At 41.6% G+C, this 12,199-nt stretch overlaps 1 protein-coding gene across 5 annotated transcripts in view; it reads right to left on the reverse strand.

Annotated features, from left to right (window-relative positions):
• SCUBE1 (signal peptide, CUB domain and EGF like domain containing 1) overlaps nucleotides 1–12,199 on the reverse strand; it is a 160,006-nt gene that overhangs the window by 5,517 nt on the left and 142,290 nt on the right. For 4 of the 5 annotated variants that reach the window (XM_081911707.1, XM_081911711.1, XM_081911709.1 and 1 more), the window contains 5 exons: nucleotides 11,454–11,660; nucleotides 10,885–11,046; nucleotides 8,662–8,829; nucleotides 7,218–7,379; nucleotides 534–731 (listed from right to left, as the gene is read on the reverse strand). In XM_081911707.1, coding sequence (XP_081767833.1) covers nucleotides 534–731; nucleotides 7,218–7,379; nucleotides 8,662–8,829; nucleotides 10,885–11,046; nucleotides 11,454–11,660 — 897 coding nt within the window. The remainder of the gene's footprint in view (nucleotides 1–533; nucleotides 732–7,217; nucleotides 7,380–8,661; nucleotides 8,830–10,884; nucleotides 11,047–11,453; nucleotides 11,661–12,199) is intronic. The other variant, XM_081911710.1, reaches the window with a different exon arrangement.

The following is a 12,199-nucleotide window of genomic DNA, read 5'->3' on the forward strand; positions in this document are numbered from 1 at the left end:
TCAGTTGGAATCAGGAGCAGCTGCCATTTTAAAATATAACTGTGTAAGAGTATATCGTTTAAATAACATTCTCGACTGCATACTCCAATTTCCTGTCTGCAGAATTTACTGAGTTTAAATAGCAAATATTAGCGCCAGCTCTCTATGTAGTCAGTGCACCCAAGTTGCAAGTAGCCACCATGTAGCACTGAAATAGGTTCAGTTCACTTCTGGCTTAGTTATGAATGTACATTCTCATTAGAGTTGTACCTCGGAAGTCGAATGGAATCCGTTCCGGAAGTCCGTTCGACTTCCAAAACGTTCGGAAACCAAAGCATGGCTTCTGATTGGTTGCAGGAAGCTCCTGAAGCCAATTGGAAGCTGTGGAAGCCCCCGCTGGACGTTTGGCTTCCAAAAATAGTTCACAAACCGGAACACTCACTTCCGAGTTTGAGGTGTTTGGGAGCCAAAACATTTGAGAACTAAGTTATTCAAAAACCAAGGTATGGCTGTACGTGTTTTAATGCCTTTTCTCGGACAGCAGAACAACTTACCACTTTTCCTCATTACTAAAACATCACCACACTCATCTTCAATAGGAAGAAATATCTCAGGGACCACTATGAGAATCCGCCTCTTTGGGGGTGGGCTTATATTCCAAATACATTCAACATTTGCTGGGTAATCTCCAGGGTAGTTGGGAGACTCAATGTAGCCAGTGTAGTCTCCGAGTTCTCCACCACACTGTCGATCTACAGGGGAAGGAATGAGAAGAAACTGAGCTACGGACTCTGTGAGCTGCCTAATTAAATTTTCAATGCCCTATTTCTAAAATGGGAATTTTTATGACCTACCTCATAAGCTTGCTCTGAGAATGAAAAGGACGAAGATCCTAACTCACTTTGCATATCAAGAAGTGCCTCATAAATGATTACGGGTTTTTGCTCCAAGATGGCGCCGAGGTAAGACGCTCTTATCGGAGCTCAAAGAGATCTTTTAACTAAATGTTGCTGGTTCTCCTCCTTCCTTTGGTTTTTATCTCTTTTCACTATTTCGCTGTGCTTTTGAACATCTTATCTTATCCTCCTCGGTGCCGGGACTTAATGAAGTTAATGAAGTTTTAACGAAGGCTCTCAGACATTCCCTCCCGGGTATTAAGGCACTCCCTCCTAGTTTCTCGCTGACTCCTCGTGACAAACTTACTCCAAGGATCTTTAAGGACTTCCAATGGGCTTTTAACTACAAATTCACAAAACCACAAATTTCTCCCACCACCTCTAACCTCGTGGGCCCCCAAACATCTCAGTTGTTTTAACAAACAGAGAAGAAGGGGGGGAGTACCCCAGAGGAGTGCTATAATTGGACTCAGTTTTAAACTCCTCGCAGCAGCCCCCAGGACTGAATGAGAATTAAACGAGATTGCGACCTGAGAACTTTAGCGCTTTATCACTCTATTTAGAAGTCTGATCTCATTGATTTAAGAAGAACCTAGCAATGAGAAGAGCCAAAAGACTCAGGTGTCTTGATACAGAAACTGACACAGAGCCCTCTGGTTTCAAACAGAGTAATCTAGATAATTACCTGCTACCTCAAAAACAGCACGCATCTCCTCCTAAAACCTTCCTCAACTCTTTACATGGAAAGACAACTGAAGAGATATCCCTAGGAATAAACGAGGACAAGGCTACTACTCCCATAACCGAGGTACAAGCACTAATTGATAGAAAGGTGGAGCTGCTGGAGGAATGCTGCCTATTGACTGCTCAAACAGTTCAAAAAATCTTTGAACAATTACAAAACATCTCCAAGAAGCTGGATAACCCAGACGAAAGGAGGCAACTCACTCCCTTCTTGCCATCCTTAATAAGCCCTGGAGATAAACAGAACAAATACAAATTTATACCTCTAAACCAGCCAAAAACCAGAGGAAGCCCCCCTCACTCAATCAACCTGATACTGAGACCATGTGAGATTGTTCTCCACATTTTTCCATATAGAGGGCCCCTACCTTACTGGGAGTCATCCTTCTGGGCCAGACATCATCTAAATCTGCTCCTAGGCCTTGAGGGTGGAAGCATTGACCTAAAAGCAGTCAAGAGGCTCACTAACGATGGATATTCCAAAAAAGTACTACTAAGATTTGGTAGTCATAGAATTCCAACTAAAATCTTAAGGGAAAAGACTCATTTAGCCCAGAAAGGAATTATTCCGCGTCGACACTTTGAAGATATATCACCCAGACCATTGATTGCATCTAAAAGACAGAACAAGATGAGCAAGGCCATTCCACCAGAAGCCGACATCTGCCTTACTCCCGTGGAAGAACCCAGTAGATGGGAGAAACCGCAGCCAGCTATCCGGGAAATCACGCAAGAAAAAACCAAGTTCCCAAACCATGCGACCGTAGCATCAAATAACAACCTCGCCCTTGACACAATAGACTGGACAGTCCCAGAAGAAGAAGATCTGCTGAGTAACTTTACCAAGTTACCAGATAAAGAACAAACAAACATACTCAGTAAAATGACGAAACTACAGGCCAGATTGACCGAAATTCACCAACAAGGTCAACAAAATGCAGTAGAAACAATACACAATCAAACTTTACACTTACCAGCCTTTTCCCCAAAATGCATAATCAAAAAGAGAGCTACTAATGGAACTTTCAAATGTATAGATGCAGAGCTTCAAATACAGCCGCCTTTAGAATATGAAATGGCAAGGGAAAAAAACTCCAGTAATGAGACCACAAATTCCTGGCTGAGATATCAAATACTAGCTCCAAACGAAATAGGTACCCCTTATTTAAGCACTACAAAGGACTCTAACATTGCCGAACAAAAGATGACCTCCAACAGACCTGACACACTGAGCTCAACACCAAATGTGGCCAAAGAAATGGAAGTAGAGACTGAAAACAGCCCTACTGTCCATAATAGTCCACCAACCACAGAAATTTCTCAGGAACAAGGAACAGTTAAGGAAGAAAATCAAGAAAGGGAGGAAATTTTAATTCCCCGCACTTTAAAAAAGAATCTAAAAGATCCATCATTATGTCCCCCACCGAAAGCAGCGACAAATGGCTGTATCTGCACAAGACAAAATCCCTCGCTGGACTCAATGACAGAACTAGAATGACTAAATGCTGTCAACCAGCCACCAACTCAAAAACGGTTCCTACGCTTGCTGTCCTGGAATATCGCAGGGTGGGGAAACAAAAACGGAGACCCAGACCTAATGAACTTCTTTAAAGATTTTGAATTAATACTTCTACTAGAAACATGGTCAACTAGAGATATTAAAATCAATGGATTCACCTCCTATACGAAACCTGCATTGAAAACAAACGCGAAGGGTCGGCCGAAAGCAGGGTTCTGTTGTATGATCAAAGACAACTTAGGGTTTGAAATCAAGCAACTAGAAAAATGCTTACCACTTGCACAAGCTCTACTTTTAACCCAAAAAAACGATACTTTGCTACTTCTAAATGTCTATATCCCCCCAACCAAAAACAACAGCAGCAGTGAAAATTGGGCACAACTAACCTTTTATATAGAAAATTTGATCGTTAAATACCCAAATGCCTCACTGATAATAGCAGGTGATTTTAATGCCAGAGTGGGAACCAACAATGAACAACTATGTAGCAAACTAAATTGGAATACTGATAATGATATCGCACATGCCCTGAAAATAGGACGATTCTCCAGAGACAGGGTTGTAAACAACGAAGGCTTACGCCTACTTGAATTATGTAACAACTTTAATTTACAGATTGTGAATGGTTCAACAAAAGGCGATAGAAGTGGGGAGTTTACATACTTCTCCCCCCGAGGATGCAGTGTCATCGACTATATTCTTGTCCCTTATAATATCATAAATTCGATCATGGACCTCAAAATTGGAACGCGCACCGAAAGCGACCATCAGCCATTATCGTTGTCTATTAACTTAAAGGACGAAACCAAAATAACTAAGCACAATATCATAGAACCTTCTCAATACAAACAAATGACCCAATTAAAATGGTCCCAGGAAATGAGTGCAGCAGTGGGGCAAAAACTTACAGCCAACCTGAGAAAACAAGTACTATCCAACTTAAAGACCACCAATCTCTACAGTGATATACCGAAAATTTATAATGAAATCTTCCAAATGTTCGTAGAGCTCAGTACTCCACCTAAAGTTTGGGTACTTAAACATAGCGCTAGCCCTTGGTTTGATGATGAATGCTTCCAGCTAAAAAGAAAACTGCGCCAAACATTTAAAAATAATCGTACTAAACTAGAGCCCTCTTATCTTGATGAAAAAAGAAAATATCATTACATTCTGGCCGAAAAGAAACAGAAATACGCAACCCAAAAATGGCTACAATTATTCGACTCAATTCAGAGTAAAAACAACAAAGCGTTCTGGAACTTAGTGTACGGAGGATTGAAAGCCGAAAATCAACTAACTCTACCACCAATTGAAGAATTCAAATGGTCCCAATACTTTACATCTGTATTTAACAATCTACACAGTGAACTTAAAGGAAATGAAACCACTAAAAACAAAATTAATAAACTCCAGGAGTGGCCAAGGGTAGAGGAAGAGGAAATTAGAGAGATAGTTAAAAATTTCAAATCGGGGAAATCTCCTGGGCCAGACGGTCTACCAATAGAACTATTTAAGACCTATATAGATTGGTGGGCAGAACCCTTAGCCCAACTGTTTACTCTCATAGATAAATATGGGATCATACCTGAGATATGGTTAAGATCAATAATTATTCCAATCTTTAAAAATGGCGACCCAAAAGAACCAAGGAATTATAGACCGATAAGCCTATTATCAGTGATAGGGAAAATCTACGCCAAGCACCTCTTATCTAAACTCCTTACCTGGATGAAAAATCTAAATTTACCAGGGAAAGAACAAATAGGTTTCTCCAAAGGTTGCTCCACACTAGACCACTGTCTTGTACTTATGCACTTGGTTGAAAAATACAGATTCCAAAGGCAATCTAAGATATATGCTGCTTTTGTAGATTTTCGTGGTGCATTCGACTCAATTGACCGCCCAAAGTTGTGGAGGAAACTCGCAGAATTAAAAATTGATCAGCGCCTATTGATCCTAATGCAAAATCTACACTCTTCCAATACCTGCCAAGTCAAACTTAACACCAAAGGTCACCTTTCATCAGACATCCCTAACTCGAAAGGGGTAAAACAAGGGTGTATCCTTGCCCCCTTTCTATTTAATTTATTTCTATCAGATTTGCCAGATAACCTTCAAAAAATAGAATCACATGCCCCTAAACTTAATCAGAAACCAGTTCCTCTCTTATTATACGCAGATGATGCTGTCCTACTATCATTAACGAGCTTGGGTCTGAAACGTCTTATATCTTCACTGATCCTTTACTGCGAATGCAACAAACTCTCTATAAATTATGAGAAGACAAAAATTTTGGTCTTCTCGAATGGTTGGAAATTAGAGAAATGGAAAATAAGAGGGCAAGAAATCCAACAAGTGAAAATCTATAGGTATCTGGGAATCTTATTCCAGAGCAATTTAGGGTGGGCAACCCATCGCACAAACGCCATAAAACAGGCAAAGTGCACCTCATCAGCAGTTGCCCGTTTTTACTATCAGAAAGGTAATCAATTTATTCCTGCGGCCAATCAGATATTCCAAACAAAAGTGCAATCCCAGATATTCTATGGAATCCCGCTATGGGTCCAAGCATATAACAGTGATTTAAAAAAGATTCACTCCAGCTTTCTGAGACGTATTCTTGGACTCCCAGCTACGATCAAATACGAAACAATGTGTGCAGAAATAGGCATACACACAATGGAATATTGGGCATGGTCCACCTCAATAAAGTACTGGTTACGCTGCCATTTTCGCTGCCCTCCATCAAGTCTGCTCGCCGATTTGCTCAATGACTCCTATAAATCAAGATGGTATCAGCACCTCGAAAAAAAGATTGAATCTTTAGGCATCGAGCTGGAGCCCCTGTACAATTCTAATGAGCAATACATTTTCCATAATATCCTAACTAGACTAAAGGATGTCGAGAGACAAAATATTATGGCAGCTGTAAACAAAATTTGCTCCCCCATATTCTATGATTTAAACATCTTAGATAGCAGAGCCAATTACGTCACTAAATTAATAATCCCAGCCCAACGTAGGGCTTTTATGCTGGCCCGTTTGAATGTTTTTCCCTCAGCATTTGTCAGGGGAAGATATCAAAATATTCCTAGAAACAAGAGATTCTGCAGATGCTCTATGAATGTCCCGGACACTGTAGAGCATATTCTCTTTCATTGCCCATTGTACAGTACGCTCCGTCAACGCGTGCTGTCCCCTCTCTCGGGTGGTCTGGAACCCCAGCAAGGTGAATGTGTGGGACTCTACCTATCCGACGTCGACCAAAGGGTAACGGCGGGGGTAGCCGAGTTTTTGGTAGCAGTCCTCCAAGGAGCAGGTTAACAAAGAAAACCATTGACTCTATATGTATATATATATATATGTATGTAGCCAACTGCTGCCCTTTTATATATATTTCAAGGCCTTTATATGTTATTTTCTCTTTTATGGTTTTATTCGCATAATGCCTAATAAAGGTTTGATAAGTAAGTAAATGATTACGAACAACAACAACTACAGAAACTTATCTGAGTGACTTCGTGATCTGGATCTCAAAAGTACAAATCTGCCTATGCTATCTTCTGAAAGCCTTTATCTTTCTGTGTCCAGATATAGATATATAGACAGGTAATCCACACGTATGCACAAAGAGGACTGCAATGTTTCAGTTTTAAACACTCCAGGCTTCAGAATAGGGGTCCACAAGTCGCATCCATCAGGCTAAATTGGGTCCTTCAGACTGCCATCAAGGGGCAGCAAGGGGGATTTGTGGGGCGAAGCTGCCTTGAGATGTGCCAGCAGTCTACTCTGAAGGGGTTGGAGGCCATTCCTCAGTGCTTTCCAATAAAGCTAATTTCTGACCAGATATGTAGATTGGTTAAAACTAGTGATCTGTTTAAATTCTGTGTTTTGCCCCTGTCATGTAGGGGCAGTTCCAAAAAAGCAGACTTTCAGGTTTCCTAAATTATATGTGATTAGTTTGTCACCAGACTGTAAAAAAAAAAAAAAAAATCTTCCAGACAGACTATGACTATATGACCAGTCTTAAGCATTGGCAGTTTATAGACTTCAGCTGTTCACAAGGAAATATGACTTACTTTTGCAGTGTGTAACATTAGTAGAGCCATCAAAATCAGTGCTAGTATTTCCAGGGCAGGTGATGCAGTAGTTCTGACCAAATTCAGGCTGATAAGTTCCAACAGGGCATCTGATACATCTGTGGGTTGTAGAGTTGTAGTAGTGGCCAGGAGAACAATGAACTGTGTAGTATAAAGGCATGTTATTTTTTTTAAATATATTACAGGTGAAGACACAAAGAACGTATGGTGCAGTAGACATGTTAGGGTACGACTACATGCTGCATATAAGGCGCAGAGGGGTTTTGTCAAAAACAGCAGAACCATCTGAGTTTCCCCTGCCTGCCATGCAGCACCTTAAGTCACAGCATCATTTGCAAGAAGAGTTTCCTGGTTAGTTGCTGGCAGTGAGCGCAGGGAGGAACAAACCAAAATGACACCAAAATGAAACCAAGGCAAGTGGTACTGCAGGTGCCGTTTTTGACAAACTCCTTGCATTTCTTATTAATCTATCTGAACTAAAAGTTTTAGTCTTCTTACTTCTGTTGACCCATTTTTTTTTGGATACTGTTGTTATAGAGTTGCTGTGGAGGAGTTAAAATAAGGCCAACCAGGTAACAGTATTGCTTAGGGAAGTAAACTAGCTTAGGAGAGAAGATACTGCCTCAAAGATATAATAACTTGTAAGCAAGCACTGAACAATGTCTGTTTACTATCCAACACACTGAGTTTTAATATCCAGTCTGCTAAATTATTGTTGTAAATAAGTTTCCTTCAACTTGAAAATAAAATCTTGTCTTATGCCTACAGGTTAACCTGGCTGTTACTGAGAAAACAGAGATTTTACCAGGAATGATTGGTGGCTGCGGAAGGTAAGCGATAAAGGCAGCAGTTTCATTCACCACAAAAGGTTACACAGAGGATTTTTAAAAATAATAAATATTATATATATATATATATATATATATTTGCTTTCGTAGATTTTCACGGGTACAGGAATGCAGGTTTTGGTGTCCTCGGGTGTCTTCCCGTGTAAAAGTTGGGGTGTCTAGGCGACGTTTCGACGAGGTCTCACTCGAGTGAGACCTCGTCGAAACGTCGCCTAGACACCCCAACTTTTACACGGGAAGACACCCGAGGACACCAAAACCTGCATATATATATATATATATATATATATATATATATATATATATAGTGACAGGAGTAATATTTTATATGTACTTTAATGTTAGATTTTGAGAGGGATTGTGAAAGAAAAATGCTAGGTGGCCTTAGGGCAAAACCCTCAAATAGCATCTCTTTGTGTATACAATGGGAAAGAGGGTCTAAAAAGCATTTTGACCAAATCCTGGGCATGAATGGAAGATAAAGGCCGGGGAAATGGCTATTTAGGATGAAAAGCTCAAGAGGGACAGACTGAGCTCCCAGAAACCCAGCTGCCTATGTCAACTTTAAAACATACCTTTTGTTTCACAGTCCTGAAACGACATTGCGCCTTCGTATTTTGTCACCAGTCCCCCGCCACATGGGAAACAGAGGGTCCTTCCTGGTTCAGACTGATATGTGCCCAGGGGACATAGTCTACAAGGTTTAAAGCCATCAGAAGAAAAATATCCAGGAGAACACTGCCCTAGAAATTGAGAAGTTCTACTGTGTTATTACCTCTCTACGGAAATGCAAAAATATTTTTTTATCAGAAACATTTAGAAACGAAAGTTTTGCCTGCTCTTCAGATGAGAGATCAGCAACATCAGTCACTCTCTGCTTACTTAAATCTGTTAAGTGAGCAGTCCCTTCGGTCATCAGTCTGTGAATGTGTGGACTCTGCAGCTATTGAAACAGGAATGATCTCAACAAAGTTAAGCTCTTTTCAGCCTGACTCTGTGCACATATCCTTTAAAGAAGGCTGAGGAACGTTTGGCCCTCCAGATGTTGTTGGACTCTAGTTCCATCAACCTTGGCCAGCATAGCCAGTGGTCAAAGATGATGGAAATTGTGCTCCAACAGCACCTGGAAAGTCAAAGATTCCCCAGACATGCTCAAAAGTGAGTCCCATTGATTCCAATGGGACTCATTCCTAGGTAAATGTGCATATCATTGCAGCTGAGGGAGCCATTGATTTCATTGTGACAGTTTTGCACATGCTTAATTGTTTCTCACCATGGGAGCCAACTCTTAGGTGCCAAGGTCCTTTTTGCCCCCCTATAAAATATCTGGGGACGCAGGTGGCGCTGTGGGTTAAAGCCTCAGCGCCTAGGACTTGCCGATCGAAAGGTCGGCGGTTCGAATCCCTGCGGCGGGGTGCGCTCCCGCTGCTCGGTCCCAGCGCCTGCCAACCTAGCAGTTCGAAAGCACCTCCGGGTGCAAGTAGATAAATAGGGACCGCTTACCAGCGGGAAGGTAAACGGCGTTTCCGTGTGCGGCTCTGGCTCGCCAGAGCAGCGATGTCACGCTGGCCACGTGACCCGGAAGTTTCTCCGGACAGCGCTGGCCCCTGGCCTCTTAAGTGAGATGGGCGCACAACCCCAGAGTCTGTCAAGACTGGCCCGTACGGGCAGGGGTACCTTTACCTTTATAAAATATCTGAGGGGGCCAGGACTCCCCAAAGTTGATGGGCATTGCCATTCAAATGGAGTGTGCGTCTTGTGATCGATTATGCGGGGCGGGGCTTATCCCCCCCCAATATTTTATTCAAGTTGGCACTCCTGTTTCTCACTTACATTAATAGAATTTAAACATGCCCAATATGGGTTTATTTTAATTATATTTATATGTCACTTCACACATTGAGAAGTGTCCTAAAGCAATTTATAATTTAAAAAATACACAATACATAAACAAAATCAATAAAACACTACAAATATGAAATAGTAAAAGTGTTTATCCAAAGAAATAGCAATCTAAAACCAGTAGCTACCAAAAGCCCAATCAGCAATGGTGCCCAGATTCCAGGAGAATAAAAACTTATTCACCTAGTGCCAGAAAGATGACAAAACTGGCACCAGGCAGGTTTCCCTGAGGAGAGCATGGCACAATCAGGAGGCCAGCACAGAAAAGGCCCCTTCTCGCGTTGCCACCCTCCAAACATCTATTGGAGATGCGAATGAACTGATCTCATGAATGGGAATTTAGGATACAAAGGCCAAGGTGCAGAATGAATAGGACAAAAAAGTCCAACCTTAGTGGGTCCTCTCAGCATTTCATATATGTATAACAATAGATGCTGCCACTAAAATAGGTCTGTACTAACTCCCTCAATAAAAAAATGGCTCATAACCAGAGAGACAGGAAGACTCTTGGCCCAGTTCATATCAGGTCAGACTGAAAGTGGGCTTACAATTAATCTTTTCCAGATTAATGGCAAAATATCCTGATTCCCAAGACTTTTCCTACACCGATTCTGAACATCAGGTTATTTTCTACATGGAAAGAATTTGTTTGTATGGTGTAGCCTAAAGTGATGCAGCTCAGACACAGCTTTGCCACACCAGTGAAATGAGAACTAGGTTGGCAAGGCTACCCGAGAACAGATCCCAGAATCTTCTGACCTGCTACTGTCTACCTGAAGCAGACAAGCTGAAATGGAACGCTGACAGTGGGGCGCACCACAGATTTCCTTCTCTCCCTCTTCTCAGCCTTGATACCCAACTCCTGCATGCAACACGTAGAATCAAAGTAAACTTGCCTCCACATTCTGACACATTCCGTGCACCTGCTACTCCCTGTCCATCATTGCTTGGGCAAGGTTCACAGGAAAGTTGACCTTCTGTGTCTTGGTATGTTCCTGGTGAGCAAGGAATGCACTGGTTATGTTCTCCACTATAATAGGTGCCTGTGCTGCAGGTAACTGGGAAAATAAAAATGGAATCTATATTAAGTATCTTTATTTTAGTATTATGATTTGTCTTCACAGCACTACTAGGAAGGCCAACAAGACACTGCAATCTCTAGACCAAACTCTTAGATCTTGTACAGTCACAAAGCATCACTACTAACATCACAAGTAAGCTCTGAACCTTCTTTCTTAAATTGCAATATGGCAGGTGAAGCATTTCAATACTGAGTTTGCAATGTGCTCCTTTCTGGTAAAAAGCAAAGCCTCTCCAGCCCTCTATACTGTACTGCCTGCTAGTCCAGAGTTTGGACTCCTTTACCAGGCTTTCTTTTCTCCTAGCTTCCAGCCTCCATACCTTTGAAGGTTGTAACAGAGTATGTTTCTGGGCTTAGGCTTGTAGCATTTTTCTTGGGTCTTACCGCATTTCCCGTCCTGCTGCACTTGTCCTGTACTGCAGGCGCCATGTCCTTCAGCAACAACTTTAGCTGCTCTCTGAGCCACTTCATACTCTGTCCCCGAAAACTGAATGTAAAATTGCTGTTTGTTAATAGATTTCCTCAAGGTTTTGATTGCCGACTGTAGCTTCTGCTCCATCCTTTTCCTCAAACAGTCGACATTGCAGGTGTCTAAGTGGAGAAACGGTAAGGAAACCAGATTTAGAACAGACACCCTAGTATGACTTGGGAGAAATAAACAGACACAATAATTAAAGTATGTTAGATGTCTCTTCAGCAGCAATGGTTGGATTATCCTGATGAGGAAATACAGAAACATCATAAGGGGAACCACGCCCAGAAATGTTTGACAAGGCTGAGTTTTGTCCATCCTGTTATATTCTTAAGTTCTCTGGGAGGCTCCATGTGTGAATCAGGCTCAACTGTCTCAGATGATGAGACAAAATGATTTCTTATACCTTTTCCTTCAATGACATCACAGGCCCTGCTAACTATGCTGACCTGAAATAAGAGGGGGGGGGGTGTGTGACAAGAGATGGGGCCTTTTCAACTCTGACGCTTGGTTTGTGGAACTTCCTTCTTAAAGAGGCTAGCCTAGCACTGTCTTTTAGCCTCCCTTTGGTGCTCTTTAATTTAAAAAAATGCCTAGGATTTAAAGCTGGTCCTTTGCCTGTTTATACTTATTTATTATTGGACTATTAATCACCCTG

This window comes from Podarcis melisellensis (genome assembly GCF_964234715.1).
Source record: "Podarcis melisellensis genome assembly, chromosome: 5".
Classification (NCBI taxonomy): Eukaryota; Metazoa; Chordata; class Lepidosauria; order Squamata; family Lacertidae; genus Podarcis; species Podarcis melisellensis.